The sequence below is a fragment of the Ambystoma mexicanum genome, chromosome 1q (genome assembly GCF_040938575.1).
Source record: "Ambystoma mexicanum isolate Mex_15411 chromosome 1q, UKY_AmexF1_1, whole genome shotgun sequence".
Lineage (NCBI taxonomy): Eukaryota > Metazoa > Chordata > Amphibia > Caudata > Ambystomatidae > Ambystoma > Ambystoma mexicanum.
Window position 1 is genome coordinate 808,882,414 of NC_090922.1, and position 23,867 is coordinate 808,906,280.

Below are 23,867 nucleotides of genomic sequence, written 5' to 3' on the forward strand. Positions count from 1 at the left end.
ATATTCCAAATCCAGTATGCGACTCCAAATCAGTGGTGTCTTCATTGAATGAAGATCCGCACGTAAACCTGGACAATCGGGATGTATCATGGAAAATAAAATGTCTGCATTTAAAAAAAACACAAAAAAAGGTAACCGTATAACTGCAGAGAAAGATACTGTGGTATTCCTTCCAACTGGGTTAGACTCCGATACTGCCAGTGACTGCCCAAAGACAGTCCCAAATCTCAAGACTGTGTCCCCCTTTTTGGACATTGTCATTACCGGAAAAGCGTACCCAAAGCCAACTAATGCAGTACTATCCGATCACCTGGTCTGTGCAGTATAAACCTAAGCCCACTGTTGAGCATTGCTTGGAGCCCGTGGTGGTGAATCCACCTATCCACTGTAATTCTGTGTGCCCATGTAGGCCTTTTTCTCGACCAACCTCCAAACTCTAGAGTGCTTATGACTCCTAATCCCAGGTCGGACATGATCTCAATTGCCACGACCTCTACATCCCTTGTTTCATCTAATCTCCTAACGGGCAGGGCTATGGCTCCCGATGTGCCCTTGCAATCTAATGCCAATGCTGGTGACCATAGTCACCAGCTTACTGTCCGGTGTCATGCTTTATATATTGTGCTGGACGAGCGACCCGGCCATAAATGGGCAGAAAAGAATGAATCATTCGTTTTTGTTTAGCTTGTTTAAACATAGTCCCCAATTGAGGACTCTAATATCTGAGGATATTGAGTGGATACGCAAACCATAACAATTACTGCATGATCTGCAGCACTTACTCTCCGAATATCTTGCACTTAATTTGGTCCCAAAAGATGGGATTTAAAGAGTATGGTCTTACGATTCGTCTGTTTGAGTTGATGGTAGAAGCAGACAAGTTTTTAGACACTCCTTTGGCCCCAACTGCACAGCCTGCACTGTTGAGCAAAGCAAAATCGGATACCTCTACTCCAACTAACAATATAATTCCGCAATTGTCAGCATTGGTTGGTAACTCAACCAACATTGTGTGGTTAGCAGCACTGATGGCTACCATCTCTGAAATTGCAAAATCTACTAACCACACGTTGCACGATTCCATTAAAATCACTTCCTGGAACTGCTGTGGCTATTCAAACTTAAAGGCCTGGTTAGATTTGTGTAGAACTGATGAACTGCCAGACCTTCTGCTTATTCAGGAAACGATGTCTAAATCAGTGTTGTATATAGACGGTTTTGTAACATACTCGTACAATGCTACTGCCGGCGAATCTGGGAGACCTTCAGGAGGGCTTGCTATTTTGACTAAGACTTCAAATCATGCTACAGTGAAGTTATTTTGGTCCCACTATGATATTCTGGCTATGGAGTACCAACTCTCTGACAGTTTATCTAGTTATATGCATTTATTTTAATCCATTAAAAAAATCCCTGGAAGATTCCCTCGACTCTCTTGATTTGGTACTTGAAGCAGCAGCTCTTTCTAATCCAGACTATATTATTCTTGGTGGGGATTTTAGTGCATTATGCAATGAAAACTTTCCACTCCATCATACCTCTTGGTCGCGGGAAATGTACTCGACCTCTATTTGTAGAGGGGAAATAGGGACGCAATACTTCGAAAATTGGAACTGCCATTTGGTCCATTTCTGCTCTAGTATTGCGCCAATTACTTGGTGAAGGGGTTCTGCATCGTCATGTATTGACTTTTTTTTTTGTTTCATCCAGCTTACTGTCCACTGTCTCACCGGTGCTGATAGGTCACATTCCATACAGTGACCACTTTCCCATCGGCCTTGAAATTAAAGCTCACACCTTGTCTCTTGACACTAAAATGGAAACTGTCTTAATTCAGGTACACAGATCGAACCTTTCCGTTCATTGGTTGCCTAAACTGTCGTAACTTGACCCATTTAGTTAAGAGAGACGTAGGTGAGCTGATGATAAATACTGTGAGTTTTCTGCCCACGAGAGGGATGTTGGGCAGAATTGCATGCAGTAGCCTCTGGGACCACCACATGCAATTAGGACTACAGGTGTAAGCAAAACCAACCATTGGTATAAGTCTGTACTACAGTTTTGTGGTAGCGAGCTAAGCATCCAGGCTGATCTCAAGAGATAATGTGAGCAGTACAAGAGGTTACACAGAGGTCTTACAATCAGTGGTTCAAGTAGACACTTTAAAGGTTTCTTGGTAAAACACTTATTAATTTATTACACAATCATTTAGAAAACATTCACTAGAAGGAGGAAACTTAATATTATATACACACACACACACTTCAATAGCAAACCAATACGTTTCTGAACAAATTAGGCTCCCCTGAAATGGGAGCAAAAAGGCACAAGTTAGCAGAATAGATCACAAATACTTTTAGGCAGTGCAAATGGTTGTAGTTCACTAGAGGACTCGATTCAGTTAAATGGGCATAGGCAAAAGTCAATGGACTAGTGTCTTGGCTAGAAAATCAGTTCTTGAAGTAAACGGTAAAGTCTTTGCCAAAGTAGTTTTGTATGAAAAAGAATCATATGTTGGGTCACAAGCTGATTAGGCCTGCAAGTTGGGAAAGTTCCACAAACTTTCGGGTTGGCACAGTACCTTAGTAGGAAGCGAAAGATGCAGCTGAAGATGTTGGTTCCTGGCAGTTCCTGCAGATCTCACTGTTCCTGAGCCTCAGTCGTGGGGACAAGAGGGAGGATGTCGGGGGACTTCTGCACTGCACGGGATCGTTGGAAAATGCAGAAAAAATGGAGTCACTTAAGTTAGAGTAGCTGTTCATCAAGCACACATGCTGGTGTCCTTCCCCCGGGTTAATCCTCACCAGCTTCGAGAATGGTATCCAGGTGGTTTACAAGTTGATTGGCCCCACCAATTCAAAGGGAGAAGTCATCCTTGAAGGGGCTTCTCTGTCGAGATGAACTTGGCAATTCAGACCTGCAGCAGGGCTTCACTGGGCAAACCAACGGTCCAGGATTTCTCCTACTAAAACACCTGGAAAGCCACATTGAAGCAAACGACAGCTATTCGAAATCGCAAGTGGGCTTTAGGAGCAATGTGCAACTCCCTAAATGCGGTGGTACTTGCTCATTTGTTGGCACCAACTTAGATTACTGCCACGGGTCCATTTTATGCAGCAGCCTTAGACCTGTCCTCCTTTGACGCAGTAGTTTGAGACCTATTGTGGACTAAAATGATACAAATGGGGTTTCCAAGATGTTCAATTGATTGCTGGAGTCCATACCAACACTTCTTTCCAGGTTCGGGTAAATCCAGAGGGTGCCGTCACTGGGCTGATTTCAACCATGACCCGTGTCGAGCACGGTTGCAACCTCGTGGCAACTTTTTAATCTTTACATTTGTGACATTGATCAACTGTGGACAGAAGTAGGGATGTACCCCACAAGGTTAGGTTCTTTGCATCTACATTGGCTTTGCTTCGCAGACGACATTATCTTATTTGACATAACTCCATCAGGGCTGCAACTTAAACTAAATGTTTTTCAAAGTTTTGCGACTGCGCACAATCTCAAAGCCAACTCTACAAAATCAAACGCTATCTTTGCCAATAACAAACGCACAAAATTCTATCAATGGACTATGTATAGCTTAAACATCACAAGAGTGAGGTCCTTGCACTGTCTGGGCTATCAGCTTGCAGAATCCACGCTTCAAAACCTGCCTAGAAGGTTTGAAAGAAAAGATCCGTCCATTACTCTCACAGGTGAGAATTATCCACCAGAAGTATTGTACATTTTCTTTACTACCAATCTTAGTTTTTTGTATACTTCAAGTGGAGCCCATCCTACTGTATGGTTTGGACTTTATTGAACATGGACGATGTCCTGGACAGACTGCAAGGGCAGATGTGGAAAAAGACCTTGGGTCTTGTGTTAGCAGTTCCAAATTCTATAGTTCGTCACAAACTTAAACTAGTTTGCTTATCAGCAAGTTTCACCTGGCGAAACTTATCCATATATGCTAAAAAGTTAACCCCAGTAAGGAATTCATTATACCAAGAACTTAACTGCCTTTAAATCAAGCAAAGTGTTCCATCACCTGCCTCATTTGCTAATCGAATGCAGCCGGGTCTAGCAGGGATCAGTGCAGGATCTGAGGACCTAACGTTCGATCTTCCAAATGTGAAACACAAGTTCTATGAAATGGATTGGATTCGGACCATAGACATGAATAACAGCTATAAGACTTGGAGATCATCCCTCCTTTGATACAAAAATAACATTTCGACCAGGCTACCTTCTGAAATGTCCCTGTCCCAAGATCTGACATATTTACATGAGATTCAAACTAAACCAGTTACCAACTTTGGAACGTGTGCATTATACATTCTGCATTACTGAGCCTATGTCTTTATTGTCGTTTTTGTCTGATACATGCCCAAGAAGAAACAGTATAACATTTGGTTGTGTATTGTTCTCATTCTCAAGCATGGGGTCTGGCATAGATTCACATGCTCATGAATATTCCCCGTCGTCAGGCTTGGAATCCTCGGTAAAAATCTATGATCCATGCCCAAAAGAAACATTAAAACATTTGGTAGTGTATTGTTCTCACTTTGAACAATTAAGAGAACAGCTACTGGGTGAAACTTGCCCTGAACTCTCACATATTGCACGTCAATCCTTCTAGGAAAGAGCTATGCGATGGGACAGTATGCGACTTATTCTGGCACGGACTAGATACTAATTTAAACTTGAAGTGCTTGCAAAATTGAATTCACTTTAGAGTTACTATTGTTAAATATAAGCTTGTGCACTTCTCCTTTGCACTGTTGTACGTACTAATTTAATGTTGTTCCATCATCCATTCAAAGAACTGATGCTAAAGCGAATACCTATATGTACAATGTTTTCATTTTTGGGTTAATGACTTTAAGACAAGTGTTAAGTCTTTTCTAAATATGAGTAAGCTGCTATGATTTCCTTTTTATGTATAGATGGCATATTTTGTCTTTTGTAATAACGTTTTGCCTTCCCTACAACTGTTAGGTGTTCTCAATAAGGTTTATATTTGGTCTGTGTACTTTCAAGTATAGTGTTGTTTTTATAATTGTGATTACATGTAATGTGTGATAGTACTTATTTAACCCTAGTTTGACCTGGGCCTACTTGTATTTAAAGAAAAATCATTTTATTTTTACATAGTTTCAGTGTTTGTTTGGACAATTTATATTAAAATTTCATTTGTACTGATTCTACAGCCCTCTCTCCCTCCTAAAATGAGCCTGGCTGCTCTGTCACACTACCATGAACTCAGGTGGTACAGCCTTATACGAAGAGTGGAGTCTTGTACTGCCTCAGTTGAATGGTTTTACTAAGCCCTTAGTTGGACTTCAGACAACTGGTGTCATTAGGCAATGTTAATATTGTCTACGCATCAGTGGGGACTGAGGAGTATCACCGCTGGGCGGAGTCAAGGTTGCGCATGCTCCCAGGGCCGCACCCCTGCGCAACTCTAAATTTAAAGGGGAAGGTTTTTCTAGTGAAAAGGCTTCGGTCTCCTGTCCCAAGGAAGGGACGCCCATGCAGTATGAAGGAAAGGGGACTAAGGACTAAGAGTTTGTTAGTCACTGCAGTGGGTTACTTATAATTTATACTTTAAGACACCATATATTTCAAGGTAAGTAACCTCATACTTTTAAGGGGGTCTACAAGTAACTTAAAGACAAGTACTCCAAGAATGTTTTGGATCTGTATAAATTAGTTAATATTGTGCCTCTGGAGGGTAGCTCAGGGGGCAAAGTGCTCATCTTGGACGCAAGACGACACGGAGCAACGCAGGTTCGATCCCCGGCTCCGCGCTTAGAAACCTCTGGGTAGTATAAATAACCAATTACAATAAAGGAGTTCAGGGAAAGCATAACCCAATGGTGCGCTTAATGTAAACCCTATTGTGAAGCGTTTTCTCATTCAGTTAAGAATAATAAAACGGTACCAATACTATTACTTTTAAGAAATGTGTGACACTATTCAAAGTAAGTTGCCACAAGTATGTATTTCTGGAGGGGCAGAATGCAACTGAAAGGCAAGTATCAACTTGTAGACACTTTGTAACTTATTCTATTTCATAGATAGTCACAACACTAATTTGCCAGTAAGCACTTTTGCAGTTGTTGCCGTTTCCAAAACCGAAACCTTCTCTTTTATAGTCCTTCCCTAGTCTATAGCTTTCTCAGAGGCAGACGTGATACCGTAGTGGTCTAGGAGCCAGCTTTTGGCAGGGCAGCATAGGGTTCAGATGCAGGAAAGTTGGTTCCAGAGGACATCTTCAACAAGTAAGTATTGTCTAATTTAGAGTTAGTTACAAATGTTCAGGGATTTCACAGAAGGCTCCCTATATGCGTTCCAACATGAGGCCTGGGCGAATGGTATTGGCAAATTCCCACACATCACCCACTCAGGATGCACATAAGACTTAAGTATTATGCAAATCGACACAATACCTTACGAGAAAAGAGCAGCTTCTGGGTGTATGCCTTCAGAATGTAGCAGCACAGGACCTGGTCCCTGGATTCTTGGTCTGGAGACTGAAAATACCAACAGTAGTTGGAAACTTGCAGCAGCAGTCGCCAGAGGAGTCTTCCAGCCAAGGATTCCTCTTGGATTTTCACTGCTGTGTGAATTTGGTGTCTTTTTACTGGAACCAGATTAAGGACGAATATTACCAGTCGGATTTTCTGCACTCTCTTGGTCCTGCACTCTGGTGGACTTCAAGAGACATTATTCGAACGAATACCTGAAGTCCCCTTACCAAAGTTTCAGTGAGATTTGGACTTAAGAAGACCATTCACTGCACTCTGCTCGAGGTCCCCTCGTATTGGCAGTTTGCAGCCCAGGAAGGTGACAACCCATCAAGGGTACCTTGTTTTTCAGGTCTTCTTGAGACTAGTGGATCTCACCAGCCTGCGGGTAAGTGTCATCGCATTTGAGACCCCCATGTCGATTGGAAGGAAGGGTTACATAGGGCTCCAGTTACACGCTAAATCTGTCTTTTCTTTATCTTCCTCTTACTATTTGGTTCCAGTGGTCAACTTGTCAGTAGCTTCTAGGTTCAGAGTATTGGGAACTACAGCACAATGTCTACAAACTGTCCCTGCAGTTTACAGAAAGGGGCGTTCTGGCTGTCCAGTCAGGACAGCCTGCCCACCAGTGGGAACTGGTTCCTTTCAGGCAAGGTGAAAGACGTAGGGCTGCAGAGTTTTAAACTCCTCCCTCGCTTCCTGCTGTCTCAGACACTCTGGAGCCTAGGCGGGGAATACAAGGATTCCCAAGGAAGACCAAAACTTCAACCAAGGTCATTTCCGCCCTAGAATGGCAGAAGAAAACCTCAAACAACGAGAAATGGCGAAAAAAGGAACCTTTTGCCCCCACCCCCTTCTTGCAGAATGGTAGTGTCCCTCCTGTAAATTACTGAGGCTGATTTGACAGCCTGCGAGTTAATGCTTAAAGTCAAGAGGTATTAAGAGAAATTAAAAAGGGAAGCCCAAAGGGGCATCCCAGCCTAAGCCCAAAGGTAATGGGGAACTATAAATCCAAGCACACACTTTGGAGAGAGACTTAAAAAGTTACTTGTTAAAAGAATAAAAGACTAGATGAGAGGTAAAGATTCCCACTCACCTAGTAATAAGTGAAATGTAATTGCAAAGTCCAGCAAAAGTCACAATTTATCACGAAGATGATAATCTTGTTTTGTGCTTTCGTGCTACTACATCTTCCATTAAGGTTGGTGTTGAGCAGTGCTACATGAACTAGTGTGAACGTCAAATTTCTGCTTTAAAGCCGCCTTCTTTATCCCCTGCAGATACGAACGAGGGCCATCTCAGCCAAAAGCATGACCATGGTGAGTCCGCTTCAGCTGCTCCTCTTTGCCTCCAAGAAAGTCCTGTCTGATGGCGAGATGGTGGTTCTGGATGACTGGTAGGTTTGCATTTTTTGCTGTGTAAATGATCTGCTTGCTTTGTGAGTAGTCGTATTCGTGCTCTACGCTTCATTGATTGCAGTGGGAACAACCCTTTGAGTTCTGCTATAGATTTTGACTTTGATTTTTGGATTGAGATCTTTTTACTTTTACTCACCTGCTCACCTCAACATTAGACTGTGCTGCTCTTAGGATAGTTTTTCTGAAGTCCAACTAAGGGCTTAGTAAAACCATATAACTAAGACCGTACAAAACTCCACTCCTAGTATAAGTCTGCACCAACTGAGTATTTGGTAGTGTAGACCGAGCAGCCACGCTCATCTTTGGAGGAAGAGATGGCTGTAGGGAGGTACTAAGAACTTGTAGTATACCAAGGGTTCAACAGAAACACTTACAACAAGAAGTGATATAAAAAAAAATAGTTTTATTATAAATACTGTTAGGCAAACTTATAAAAAACGCATTATAAAAACCCCAAACAATGCTTGAAGGTACACGGAGCCAAGCATAAACCTTCAGAATAACTAACATTAATTCCAGGGAAGTCAGATCTTCTCATTCACGTTTAGTATAGGCCATACCTGTTCATGGGGAGTAAAACCAAAAGTTACTTTTAGATTACTATACTGTAAGTCAAGGGTAGTAGACCCTCTGTCATGCAGTGACACTCTGTTTAACTAATCACTTAATGAACCAACCCTGTTACCAGGATACGTTTCTAAATAGCGGAACACAGATTCAAGCAACCGTATACACCTATAACTACATTCAGGATAACACTCAGTTATACCAGGTGAGTAGGACCTTTTGGTGTAATATAGAATTATAGTTGTTTATCAGAACACTAACAATTTCATCCCTCTGCCTACAACTCTCAAACTCTAACCAAACACCAGCTATACCACAACAAACCGTACAAACTTCACTACAACAACAAAACAAATCGCACATGGACTCGCACAACAGCACACGTCTACCGACCGGAAAACCCCAAGGCCAGCAAACGGTTTTAACCGGGTTGAGGCTGCCAATGGCACATCACTGCTCTTGCACTTTTCCCGCTTACTCCCACTAACCCACCCACCTTCTCTTTTCAGAGCCGCCAGAAATAGGATCAGTTCACAGGAGAGTAAACTAACCTTAAATATACTTTTTCAGAATGGCAGAAAACATTCAAGGTAAGTAAGACCTTTGTAACTGCTCATTCTGAGGGGCAGTCACCAACCAACTTTCACACGTGAGCAGCTTTTAAACACTTGTTCTGCTTTACAAGGAAGAATCCTTTTCTTATCCAGTCCTTCCCTAGTCTATTGCATGGGTTCTGAGGCAGAAGAGCGACCCTTGTGTTCTCCGAGCCAGCTTTAGGCAGGTTGAAATAGGGTTCAGTTGCACGGAAAGTCAGAGTGCCAGAGGAAGTATCTTCAAACAAGTATATCACAGAGTTATTTAGGATCCAGGGAATTCTGTGAAGGCACCTGTTGGGCAGAATTCTCAGAAATGTGCTCATTCCCTTCTACCTTGGAGACCCCCAGCTCTTTTTGCTGGACTTTAGGACTTTTAATGTTTAACCTGCAGAGAGAGAGTCCTTTTTTCCCACTCTCGCATGGATTTATCTGTGATTTGGACTCTGTTTCTCTTTGGACTTTGACAAACTCCCATAGGCATCATACATTGTGACACAAAGCACCTTCAGTGCAGCGACACAGGGAAGTCTTAGATTTCCCAAAGGTTTTAATACCTTCTCTTGGTGAAACTACTGTTCTGATGCTTGTTGATCTGCTTAGAATCACATGCTGTGCATATGGTCCGACATCCAGTGGTAACCGCAGAGTATTGCATCTTATCTTTCGGGGATAGAAAGGGGATGTCTGCATAGGCGTGTCTGTAACACTATCCCTAACGTGACGTGGAGTGTACCCAAAGTCCCTCACGCGCTGAGGCCCTTCAGATTGTTTTTTTCCACCCAGATTACTGGTCGTCCTAATGCAGAGCTCTTACATAGATAGTGATTGTCCTATTTATCGACTTTGTCGTTATTCCCGTTCAGTCACTTCAAAAGTTGAATCCTGTGAAACAAAGCTGAAGACTGCTGTAGACTTTCGACACCTATTGATCCAAGCGGCGCAGCCGTCCACGTGGCCGGGCCTTCTGGCCGGCCTATACAGTAGGGAGAGTGGTGTCGGGGTGGCCATATTCTTGCTCCCTGGGTTTTGTCATTTCTGTACCGGTCTTTTGCTATGGAAAAGACACCAATTAGATTTTGGCCTTTCTGTAGAGCCAAATATCCTTGGAAAGACGGGCACTCTCAGTGCAACAATTGTCTACCGCTCCACCACAAAGAAGCGGGTTGCGCGGCCTGTATACTCCTGCGCCCTAAAACGCTGAAAGAACGCCGCTTGAAGTGGTGGGCGGCCTATGGCATGTCGCAGGCCGAATGTTCTTCCCCTGCCGCTGCAATTGCCGAAAGTGATGGGGGTGGGGGGGACTAGCAATGACCAGGCCTCCGTGTCAGAAGCCATTGACCAAACGGCGGACTGCTCTCGGTCCTCAACGCACGTCCCTGACCCCACCAGGTCTGGCGCACATGATCATAACACCAAACACAAGGTTGTGCTTCGGCGGCACTGTCTAAGCGTACCAAAGCGCCAACGGAACTGTCAAACTTCGACAGGATCCTCCAATCGGCATGATCTGCAGCCTTCCCCGCAGCTGCGGACTGCAACTGGGCAATCCAAATTAAAGGGCGCCAACACAAAAAATCACGCGGCCGTCTAAGCGCTCCAGGAGGATGCACAGATGCCGCTTAAGGCCCCGGTTGTGCTGAAATCAACTGCTCAGCCTCTGGTTCAGCCGGTAGATCGACCAGATTCCCTGAGCATTGGCGAGAGCATTGCAAGGATTGCCTCTACAGTTCGACTTGAACAGTCGAAGGAGGTGGCGAAGCACAAAGAACGGCCTAGAGACCTGCCTAAAGGCACGCCACAGTGCCCTGAACTCAGCAAGTACTACGCTGAGTCCTGTGCCTTTTGTCAAGTACATTGGGGGACAAATCTCGACGTCACAGGGAAGATGAACCCTTTCCTCCCCTGTACCTCTCTGGTTCATCCTCATGGACCAGGGAGAAATTTGAGGTATGTACGGACAGATTAGAAACATTTCTCTCATTCTGAGAAGCTTGCTCCCAAGAGATCTCGAGGACCTTCCTTTTACACCTGTAACTAAGTTTCAAAGGACCTTGGAAGATCCACGTGAGTATACCGGTGTCCTCACAGATGATGTTATGGACACATGATCGGGATGAGGATGCCACCTTTCTGGAAAACTACAATGTGGATGACCAGATAGACAATTGGTAAGACAGCCGTTGAGTTGCTCAACCTTGCTCAACGTCCCCTTCTCCCACCGACCTCGATGCATAGATTCCGCCCCTCCACTCCGGCCCACCAAGCCTCCCCAGTGGACGATCAAAATGGCGTTTAACGCCATCTTGAAAAAGGCGGCTGACCCTTTTCAGATCGCCACTCAAGAAGCTTTACCAGATTCTGATTTTGTGGAGGATATACTCAAAGAAAAACCTCTGGCCAGCCAGGCCATCCCTTTGTTAAACTCGTATTAAGAGGAGATTGGCACCTTCGTTGTTGACGCCAGCTCAAACCAGGGCGGTGAACCCTAGGGTGGAAAAGTTGTTTCGTCCTCCAACCGACCCTGCCTACATCAAGGGACATGCCACTTCAGATTCTTTAGTGGTTACCACTACTAGAAAACGGGCTGGTGTTCCCCTGTGTACAGGAGAAGGTACCAACCGATAGTACAAGAGATTATATGCACTGGGAAAGAGGGTCACAACTGCTGCTGCGTTTTCCACCTGAATAGCTTATACCAGGCTATTGGCCAGCTATGAAGACGTCCAGTGGAACCTTCTGCAAGAAGGCCTTCAGGAAGTGCCATAGCCTACACGGACCAAGTTGCTCGCCATCGTTTCGGAGGGCAAACAAGTCAACCAGAATGTGCTCAAGAACACTGGACGCTGCAGAGACAGCAGGAAGGACCCTGGCACAAGGTACCTTGCTGTTAGGGAGAATTCTCATAAATGTTATGTTGTGTTACTTGGCATTTATATAGCGCCTTATGCATCATTGGTATGACCTCAAAGTGCTAGTAGGTTGAACACTCGGGAACCGCAGTTCAGGTCAGTAGCGAGTGAGTGTCATATGGTGTCAGGGCACACCAGATGTGTGCAGCTGGTGTGGTTGTTGCATGATAGCTGCTTCTTAGCGGTAGGTGTGGTGCTGAGGAAATCCGTTGGATGTGTTCAGTCTGAAGGGTGGACACCCAAACTGAGTTCTGGCTGCGTTAGGCCTGAGGAGACGCCTAAGCTAGGCAGTATGTGCTCAGCTAGCTGAGTTTTATTAGGATGATGTGTTCGTGGGGGTCATGTTAGTATGAGAACAGCTAGGCCGAATGTGTCCTAGCATAGCTGTGTTCTAGTTGAATGTTGGTGTATAGGAGAGAGTAAGCGCAGTAGTGTGATATGGTGGTTATAAGTAAGCGCCTGCGGCCAAGCACGAGAGCAGGACGGGGGGCGTACATAGTGGCATACGTATATAAAGCGACAGGATGGATAGGGTAAACATGTGATACAGATAACATGGGGATACAGGTACATAGCATATACATAGCATAAATAGGAGATAGAGATATACAGAGCTATATCCATTCAACTTTAACACAGTGAGGCTAATTAGGCACAGTTTCTAAATTCAACTATACCACAGTTACGCTGTTAGGCACACTTTGTAGATTCAACTTTAGCACAGCGACTCTATTAGGGGACACTTTCTAAGTTCAACTTTACTACAGTGACGCTACTATGGTATACTCACTGGTGATGGGAATACCTTCAGAATCAGACTTCACACAGTGGCGCTATTAGGCACACTTTGTAAATTCATCTTTAACACACTGACTATATTATGGGACACTTTCTAGGTTCAACTTTACCACAGTGACTCTACGAGGGCACACTTTCTAGGTTCAACTTTAACACAGTGACGCTACTAGGGAGACCATCAAATTCAACTTTATTGCAGTGACGTCATTAGGCACACTTTCAAATTGGAACTTTAGAAGGTGTACATAACTAGCATCACTGTGTTAAATTCAACTTTATCACAGTGATGCTACTAAGGTACACTCGGTATATGGTGTTCGGAATACCTTCAGATTCAAACTTCACACAGTGCTGCTGTTTGGAACACTTCTAAATTCAATTTTACCTCAGTGGCGATAATAGGCACACTCAATGTTGATGCGAGCACTTTCTAAATTCAAACTTTACCATGTTGACTCAGAGGGCACACCTTCTAGGTTCAACTTTACCACTGTGACTCCATTAGAGCACACTTTCAAAATTGAACTTTAATACAGTGACGCTGATTAAGGTACACTCAATGGTGTTGGGAGTACAGTCTAGGAGCAAGGTTCAATAAAGTGAAGCTATTAGGGTACAAATAATCATTTGACCTTAGTATGTGAATGAGTGATGTTACACAAACTTTTAGACTTTTAAACTTTTAAGAAAGGGTGGTAGGGCTTTCTGGCGTGTAGTCATTGCTTCAGTTCCCACCCTTGCCACACTTACTTTTTGATCAGTGCTAATTCCCTTCACCTTAGAGACCCCCAGCCACTTTGCTGGATTTTGAGGACTTGATTATTATTTTTACCTGGAAAGTGTGAGCCTTTTTTTCCCCACTCATGTTTTTTGATGTGTGTTTTACATTAATGTTTTAGATAACTCCATAGGCATCATCTTTTCATGTGTTACACAGCACCCTCAATAGACTTCACAAAGGTTTAGATACCTTCTCTGGGATAAACTGTTTCCCAGAGAATGTAAAGTGAAATTAACTTTACTAGTCTTTCCAAATTCCTAGACCCAGCACACACCATCTTACAATGGAGTGCTGGAGGGGTTACATAGTAGCTCCTGTGTCTAAATACTCATGTCGCAGTCAAATGCTACCCTTTCCTATTGAAAAGGCTGGTAGCAGTGGTTTTACAACAAACTACCATGATTTTTCCCCGACCGCGAACACCGGTAGCTAAAAATCACGAGAGCCATGGTTTTCAAGATGGCGCCTTAAGTCCCTTTGTTTAAACAGGTCCCGGTCTTCTTTTTTCGCCGTTTCTTTTTGGAAAGGTCCTTTTAGTGTTTATCTGCGGGCCAAACCACGTTTGGTCCCTTTGTTTGTGTGCCTTTTGGCGGGCTTCAGGACTTAGGACCGCCTCTGGCGTCTGAGTGTCTGGGGTGGGCAGGAAGTGAGGGAGGTGCCCGAAACTCCGTGCTTATTCTCCTAGGAGACCGAAGTGCACGCTGGCGTGATTGGCTGGCTGACTGTCCGGCAAGGACAGCCACCCTGCTGGGTGAGTAGCAGCTAGGCTGGAATGAAAGGGAGAGAACTGTTTAAAAGGCGAGTCTCTTGGACTGGAAAACAGTTGACCACTGGAAAGAAAGAACTGAAGAAGACTTGGAAGAGGACTGCTGCTGCAACTCCTGGACAGTTGGTTTGGCTGATGAAGCCCTGCTGCAGGTCCGAATTGCCAAGTTCATCCCGACAGAGAAGCCCCTTCAAGGACAGTTGGTGGGACCAATCAACTCGTAAGCCACCATTCTCAAGCCTGGTTAGGATTAACCAGGGAGAGGGATACCAGCTTGTGCTTGAAGCTACAGCTACTGGAACTGAAGTGACTCAATCTGGTGTGTTTTTTCGACGATCCCAGTGCAGTGCAGGAGTACCCCGACGTCCTCCCTCTTGTCCACACGACTGAGGCTCAGGAACAGTTAGATCTGCAGGAACTGCCAGGAACCAACGACTTCAGCTGCATTTGTTTCTTCATACGAAGGTACTGTGCCAACCCGATTGAGAGAACGCCACTCTCGCTGTGAAAGTTAGTTAAACTTTCCCAACTTGCAGGCCTGATCATCTTGTAACCCAACAAATGATTCTTTTTCGCCTAAACTACTTCTGAGACTTTTGCAAAGACTTTACTGTTTGATACCCAAACTGCTCATTCTTATCCAGAACACTAGCCCATTGACTTTGGCCTGGCCTATTGACTTGAATTGAACTCTTCTGGTGAACTGAAACTATTTGCACTGTCTAACAAGTATATGGGATCTATTCTACTTACCTTGTCCCTTTTGCTCACTTCTAAGTAACTGAACTGCCATTTTGCTCCTATTTTAGGGGAGCTCCAACCGTCTCAAAATCTTAGTTTTGTCTTAAAGTATATTAGTATATAATTTGCCTCCTAGTGAAATGTTTTCTAAATGATTGTGTAATAAATGAATAAGTATTGTAATAAATGAATAAGTATTTTACTAACAAACCTTGAGTATAAGTGTCTACTTGAACCACTGTGATTGATAGTCCTCTGTGTAATTACTTGTACTGCTCACTCTCTCTCTTGAAATAAGCCTGGCTGCTCAGCTCGCTACTAAAAACTGTGTGGTACAGACTTATAACAAAGTTTGGTTTGGCTAACACCTGTAGTCCTAATTGTGTACTGTGTTCCCAGAGGGTACTGCATGCAATTCTGCCTAACACTTGCTCAAGCGACATACATGGCTGAGGAACTCCGGTTTCAAGTCGGAGACCCAAGCAGCCCTGAAACCCGCAAAGGAGACCAACCTGTTTGGCAAGGCAGTGGACGATGCACTGGAAACAGCCAAGAAAGAACATGAAACACTCAAGTCCCTTTAACAGATTACTCAGAAACCCTCTCCTCAGAGCAAACTTCTCCCGCTGGTCCTTTCGTGGGCAGTATGTTTTCCCCAGAACCAGTATAATGCAGGACACAACTGGAATTCGGACAAGGGTCTAGTACCTCCACCACTTATCCACCCAGAGGACAGCGGCGTGGCAAAGGTAGAGGATGAGGTTCCAACTCCAGAGGCGCCTGGCCTCTGGTCAGAAATGACCTTCTGATCCAGGTCCCCTCCCATGCCACCCCGGTCGGGGGCATATAACTTCTTTCCTTACTGCATGGGAGGGGATAACAGACCAGTGGATTCTCAAGACTGTCGCCCATGGGTACTGCATAGAATTTGCCCCCCCACCCCAATTCAGACCACGAAGATCAAGACTCCTGACGCCGGACCACCTGCGTATCCAGCTGCATGAGGTGGAGACCCTTCTAGGAAAGGACGCCATAGAAGTCACCCCTATTCTACAGGTAAACAAAGGTATTTATTCAGTGTACTTCCTTGTACCCAAAAAGGATCTCACCATGCGCTCTGTGCTAGACTTGCGCCCAGCGAACTAATTTGTCAAACCACAAAGGTTTCGTATGGTCACTTTACAGGAAGTAATCCTGCTGTTGAAACAGGGGGATTACATGGCAACACTGGACATGAAAGATGCATACATTCATATTTCAATGTTGCCAGCGCACAGAAAATACCGGTTCATGGAGGACAAGCACCATCAGTTCAGGCTACTCCCCTTCGGCATTGCCTCGGCACTGAGGGTGTTTACAAAAGGTACTGGCAATAGCGCCAGCACACTTGCGCAGACTATCCGTCCCGGTTTACCCTTACCTCGACGACTGGCTCATAACAGGAGAGTCCTAAGAAACATGCCTATTGAACACGCAGAAGACGATGGACCTCTTAGTCAGTCCTGGGATTCTCCATCAAGAAGAAATCCATCCTAGACCGCAGTTAGGTCAAACAGTTTCGGACGAAAGACTGCCCTGCCTTGCCCTCCGAGAGGGTTCAACACATGCTGTTTTCAGATACCTCAGTGTGTAGCCAGTCGGGAAGTGACGGTCGGCAAAGCCCTGTGACTGTTGGGAATGATGAGTCCTGCATTTATTTAGTTCCTCACACGCGTCTGCGTCCCATGCAAGAGTGGCTGGCCAGCGCACAATGGGAAGATCTGGTAGTTGTCTCGCCACCCCTCGTTCTCTCTGTAGTGGTGGTCGAGGGAAAATCTTCACCCCCGCAGCAGAAGCCACTCTCACGACAAACGTCTCTCACGGGGTGGGCTCACCTGCTTCAGCAGACAGGCCATGGCATGTGGTCCCCACAAGTACCATCCAACCACATTAATCTGTTGGAGCTATTGGGGGTATTCAAAGCACTGAAAGCCTTTCAGACACAGTTGCAGGGGAAGACAGTCCTGATTTTGACACAGCACCACAGTCATGTACTACCTGAACCACAAGGGGGCACACACTCTCCAGGGCTATCCAAGCTGTCCCAAAACATTTGGATATGGGCTCTCAAACACAGGAGGATCCTGCTGTCCCAACACGTTCCAGGGGAACTCAAATCTTCTGGCAGACGTGCTCAGCGGGGATTTCCCACTGCCCTTAGAGTACGAATGGTGACTACACGAAGACAGTCTCCAATGTTTTTGCAGAATGGGGCTTCCCAGATATCGACTTTTCGCAACTCTGGAGAATGCTCAATGCCAAGATTCCACCTCCCGGTACCCACAGAACCGCTCCACCGGGATAGCATGCTCAGGGAGTTGTTTACGCTATTCCTTCCCCACACGTTCAGCCCCCTATCCCCCCCCTGAGACGCCCTTACTCAACAAGATTGTGCACAAGATGCCCCAGGAACCAGTCACCATGATATTGGTGGCTCTCATGTGGGCTCGCCAACCCTGGTTGTCTGATCTGATGATATCCCTCTCCCCTCCTATGAAACTGCCCTGCCCGTACAGCATGTTATCTCAGGACAGGGGAGAAACGCTGCACCCATGCCGGCAAACTTTGAACTATAGAGTTCGGACACCTTAAACTCCCTCAGATGTATGGACATACTCAGGGAAGCGACTAAACCCAACACACACTATTGCTATTCCAGTAAATGGAAACTCTTCGTTATCTGGTGTAGGCCAAGGGCCTCAATCACATTGTATTGTACCGGACTCGCTCACTAGATTCAGGCCTGGTTTTTAATTCCCTGAAGGTGCACTTAGCTGCTCTCTCAGCCTACACTACGTAACAACAAAGTGTTGTGGTGGAAAATACCAGTTATCAAGGCTTTCATGGAAGGGGTTAAGAGGATTCATTCCCCCCTCAATTTGAAAGCCAGCTCCCGGATGGGACTTAAATGTGGTTTTAACTAGACTCATGGGGTCCCCCTTTGAGCCTATGCACAAGGCAAGTCTTAAAGACCTTACCTATAAGGTTTTGTACGATCGGACCGAAAAAAAGGTCCGACCGTACAAAACGACCGAAAAATGCTACCGCCAAAGGTTCGAACACCAAAAGTTCGAATCTTTGGTGGTAGCATTGCAGGTAAGTAAAAAATTAAATGAAGACTACTGGAGTGTCCTCCAACACCCGCTCGCTATACTGTGTGGCATAGTGAGCGGGGTGTTTCTGGGGACACCCCCGCAGCACACCTGCAAAAAAAGGGGGGGGCTGCAGGGGTGTCCCCAGCAACACCCTGCTCACTATGCAGGGTGGCGGGGGAAACCCCTGCAGCCCCCGTAGTATGTAAGTGTTCACATGAGAAAGGTGCAAACTTTTGGTAGTTCGCACCTTTCTCATGCAAACATTCCGACCGCGGCAAAATCAGCTGCGGCCGGATCACTTGGAATCACCTATAAAACGGCCTTCCTAGTGGCTATCACTTCTATAAGAAGGGTTGGTGAACTACAGGCCCTTTCAGTACTGGACCCCTTTGTTACTCTTCAAAGATAAGGTGGTTCTGCACACTCGCCCTCAATTTGCGCCTACATTTATTTCCAAGTTCTCCAGCATGGGGTCTGGCATGGATTCACATGCTCATGAATATTCCCCGTCATCAGGCTGGGAATCCTCGGTAAAGAAAAAATCTGTTTGGTTTCTGAACTGTCTTTCTCTTAACCAATCACTGGTCTCTGGGTCATGCTGCCCCCAGCCAATGACTGTCCTCTACCTAAGCCCCTCCTCTGGCAGCCATATTCAGATTTTTACAGCTTGTTCAAGTGTTGGGAGTCCTCGTGCTATAGCTCTAGAGCTTTTACTGTGTATTGCGTTTTTTCAAAGAATTTGCTTTTTTTCGGTTACTCGAGCCTCAAGCTCCACCGATTCATCATCCGATTAACGGGGACCCGTTTTCAGAAGTTTCTACGCCCCTCAAGGGCGATTTTTCATCGAACTTCACTTCTTGTAGGATTCCAAAAGATTCTTGAGGCCTACCCCGCGTGGACATGGCTGAAGATAAGGGTGACTTGACACCCCTGTTCAGGATCTGCCCAGGATATGGACTACGAAACCTTTTCCTGGAGGATGGGCACTCCTGGTGCCTTTACTGCCTACACGCAGACGAATCGCACGCGGAGTAGGCCTGTGCGTTCTGCAAGGACATGTCCTCCCGCACTTTGAAGGACCGTCGCAAGCAGCTCACCGACTGGCTGGAGACGAACATCCCGGCGGCAGGTGAGCCCCGGCAACATACTTCTCTCAAGAGGAAATCTGAGCGGTCTTCTAAGACCTTTGAGGGCGCTCCGGCGACGGGGGCCTAACAGAAGGCAAAGCACAGTGAGTCTGTTGGCACCAGGAGCGCTGTTGGTATGGGCTCCGCGGCAGCCAGGCTGGGCGCAGCATCGCCGACTCAGTCAACCATGAGCCAACGCTCTGGCTCAGCGAAGAAAAGGTCTGAACACCCGGGTAAGCTTCGGGAGAAGGCCCGATCGACTCTGACGGAGAAAGCCAAGGGGGAGCGAGGCGTTGACCACCCCCCCCCATGGTAAAGGCCTCAGACGTGCCAAAGGTCGTGAAGTCCCAGGTTCCCCAGGCCGAAACAGTCTATTGAGGGAGTGGTGGCGACCCTAGCGAAGGCCGTGGATGCGGGTTACCAGGAGACATCCACCAAGATGAGTTTGCCTGCCTGCCCGGAGGGAATTGTCCTTTGTGCCCATTGAGAAGACTCCCGTGAAGACTATGCCAATCATCTCCCCGAGACAGTCGCCCATGGCCGGGGGGTGGGGGGGTGCAGTGGTCCAGCTGTACTCGATCTCTTCCTAGGAGGAGCTTTCAAACCTGACTGTGCCTGAGAAGGGCATCGAGGCCAGGTCCTACGGGAAGGACCCCGACGAGGTGGATGGGGAGAGCGACAAGGGAACAGACGAACGACAAGGCGGTGAGGAACTGGACACCACGCGACTTCCAATGCTCCCGTCGCAACCGCCTCCTTTACCACCGACAGACAGGTCGGAGGACATCCTTTTAGCTCTGCACACCCTGTGCACTGACATACGGACAAGATTGCCCACGCCTCCATCGGACGATCCAGCACCTGGACCTACGAGTCCACCCTCCTCCACCCTACCATACCTCCCCTCCATCCCCTCCGCCGAGGGACGAGACGGAGCCGGATACGGTGATGACGGGTACGGTCGACGACAGCGGAACAGATCTCCCGTCGCTGGTACCCAGGACTTCTCCCTGGACTAAATCCGCTCCTTTGATGCCATGATTTCTAGGGCCTTGGAGCTGTTTCAGCTCAACCCTGAGGAAAAGAGGAAGGAGGGATTACTTTATCAACGACGAGTGGCAAAGAGGAAAACTGTGCTCTCGATCCCGCTGTTGGATGACATTTGGGATGAAGGGCTGTCCCTCCTGAAAACCCATCCTCGGCCCCGGCGAAGAGAGACGGTACGAGAAGAAATACTGGGTTCCCGACTCTGCACCAAAGTGTCTCAGAGCGCAGCTATCCCCTGACTCGGTGGTCTCGGCGGCGGCCAGGAAGAAGTCTGCGGAGTCGGCGGCATCAACTTCCACTTTCCCACCGGACGGCAAGGGGAAGAAGCTAGACTCCATGGGACGACAGGTCATCTCGTTGGCGGCGATGACCATTCAGGCGGCCAAAGCTCTCGCCATCGTGGCCCGCTATGACAGAGCTGTGGTTTAAAATTACCCCTCTCCTGGACTTCCTCCCAGAAGATAAGAGGGCGGAGGCCCTTGAAATCCTGCAAGAAAGCGGGGTGGCATCGGACCATGCCATCACAGTGGCCACAGACATTGCCGACACCGGGTTCTGCCAGATGGGCAACAGCGTTTGCCTTCGTCGGCGTGGTTGGCTCGGGGCCATCAACTACCGTCGGGACGTCCAGTCGAGGGTATTGGACATGTCCTTCGGGGACAACTTGTTCAGCAAGCCGGTCAATTCAAGGCCCTTCTCTTCGGTTTGAAGTCTGCTCCAAGAGTCTTCAAGTGCCTGGCACCAGTGGCTGTGCGGCTGCGCCTGCAGGGGGGGGGGGGCAACGTCTACCACTATCTGGACGATTGGCTCATCCGTGCGGAGTCAAGGGAACTCGCCATCGAACACACAGCGAGGACTCTGCCTTCTCACAGAACTGGGGTTCACGATAAACTATGCAAAGTCCTGCTTGGTGCCATCGTAGGACGCTCGGTTCCAGGGGTCCAGGCTCAACAGTGTTGCGCCTGGCTGCGCTATCGGAGGACAGGATAAAGGTCATCCTGGGCAAGGTACAACGGCTGTTGACCATGCATGTTGCCAGGGTGAGGTCCATCAAGTTCCCGCACGGCATGATGTTGTCATGCATCTATCTCGTTCGGCTGTGCAGGCTGCAGGAGTTCCTCGACGCCCGTTGGATACAAGTGTCGGGCAACTTCAAGGACAAGATCGCCCTCAACGAGACATTCCGTCGAGCGATTTGGTGGTGGGGCGTCCGCATCTAGTGGTAGGCAAAGACTTTCAGACCCCAGCACATCAGGAGACGGCGACGACGGACACCTCCCTGGAGGGATGGGGCCCGCACACCGGAGATCTCCACACAAGAGGCCTTTGGCTGGCGGAGGAGAAGTTGTTGCACATCAATGTTCTGGAACTCTGGGCTGTGTTTTGGGCCCTCATAACATTCCTCACGTCCCTCAAGGGCAAAGTGGTGAGGGTCTTCACCGACAACGCCACCACGATGTTCTACATTCAAAAGCAGGGGGGCTCCAGATCCGCAGCCCTCTTCAAGAAAGCGGAGGATCTGTGGCACTGGGCCGTCGCCCAGGGGATGTTCCTGGTACCCTTTCATCTGGCAGGAGTAAAGAATACTGTCGCCGACTCACTCAGCAGGGAACTTCGCTCTTGCCACGATTTGGAGCTGCGGCAGGATCAAGTGGAGCTACTGTTTCGATGATGGGGCAATCCCCAGATCGACCTTTTTGCGACAGCAAAGAACTCCAAGTGCCAGAGGTGCACCAGCAGGTTTCCGCAGCCAGGGAGCATGGGGGGGATGCGTTCTTCCCCTGGGACGACCTGTTCCTCTACGCGTTCCCTCCGTTGCTGTTGCTTCTGCGACTCATCAGTCAACTCAGACGGTCCCGGTGCAGGATGATCCTTGTCACACCGGCGTGGCCGAGGCAGATATGGTTCCCAGACTTTCTGGACATGTCAGTGTCCCCTCCAGTCAAGCTTCCGGCGGACGTAATCTTCTTGTCCGGGAAGGAGGCGCGATTCTGCATCACGACCCAGGATCGCTGAACCTGCAGGTCTGGCTCCTGCAGCGCTAGATTTAGGGGGGGTACGGGATCCCGGCGGACTGCAAGGAGGTACTTGCCAAGACCAGGGCTTCCTCGACTCTTAACTGCTACGGACATAAATGGAAGAGGTTCACCGTCTGGTGCCGTGCACAGAAGATGCACCCTCTACAAATTACAGCCCCTCAAGTGCTGCTGTATTTGCTGTTGCTAGCCAAGGCGGGGCTAGCGCACGCCTCCATCAAAATTCATCTGGTGGCTATCTCCCGCTATACCAGAGCTCTGGGGCGGTCATCGCTGTGGTCTCATCGCCTGGCTACGGAGTTCATGAAAGGACTTTTCCGCTCGTTCCCGCCGGTGAAGGCTCCGCCCTCGACGTGGGGGCTCAATTTGGTGCTGACTAGGCTCATGGGTCCTCCGTTAGAGCCTCTGCATTCGGCACCTCTTGGAAGACAGCGTTTCTTGTGGCTATCACCTCTGCACGACGAGTGGGAGACATCAGGCCCTCTCCTGTAAGCCTCCATACTTGACATTCCACCTAACGAGGCTCGTGCTGAGGACGCACCCCTCCTTCATGCCCAAGGTGCTGTCGGACTTTCCTCTCAAGACAGGAAAACTGAGGTGTGACAGGTGAATGAAGCGCTTGAGAAAAAAATTAGTAAAATTGACCCTGTTTAAATTTAATGGACAGGCTGCTGCACCCTGAGGGAACAAGCGGGCACCTCAAACCCACTTAACAAAACGAATAGAACACTGGGTATTCCAACATTTTGGATGCGCTGCCAGTTCAAATAATTAGAACACTCTGATAGTAAGAAGTCCTCATGCACAATTGCTGTGCAATAAATGTTGTGCATAACACGTAAATGAAAATTGCAAGATTTAATATTCTTCACATCCAATATGTGATGTCACATGCCAGAGTGATGTGCCAACACGTGTTTCGACCTCTCTCGGTCTTTTTCAAGGCAAAACTCGTTTATATAGGGTTTTTAAAATCGGTCTCACTTGGGGTAGCTGAGTATATTCTTTATGAATCTTGGGTAAAAAATACATAGTGGGCATAACTGGAGCTGTCCGATACAAAAAGCATTTTTCATCATCAGTAATGAGTCCACGTGAGTGCCATTTTTGAATAAGGTTAGATAAATTGGAAACCGTTTGAAGCGTTGGGTTCCCTGGCAATAGTTGATAACAACCTGGGGTAGCAAGATGATCATTTGCCATCTGAATGTAATCGTCTCTATTTAGTAGAACTATATTACCGCCTTTGTCGGCTTCCTTAATAACTATGCCCGGATCCAGCATCAAAGTAGTTAAAGCTCGTTGTTCTGCGTCAGAAAGATTATGATGTCGCAATCTATTCTTGGGGTGATCCATAAGAAAATGTAATTCTTGTATAACAGCCTGGTGAAAAGTGTCTATTACGCTCTCATTATGCGATGGCGGT

General features: G+C 47.1%; 1 protein-coding gene across 2 annotated transcripts in view; it reads left to right on the top strand.

Moving 5' to 3' along the window:
* DHX9 (DExH-box helicase 9) overlaps window positions 1–23,867 on the top strand; it is a 745,262-nt gene that overhangs the window by 642,819 nt on the left and 78,576 nt on the right. For both annotated transcript variants that reach the window (XM_069641409.1, XM_069641410.1), the window contains one exon: window positions 7,802–7,917. In XM_069641409.1, coding sequence (XP_069497510.1) covers window positions 7,802–7,917 — 116 coding nt within the window. The remainder of the gene's footprint in view (window positions 1–7,801; window positions 7,918–23,867) is intronic.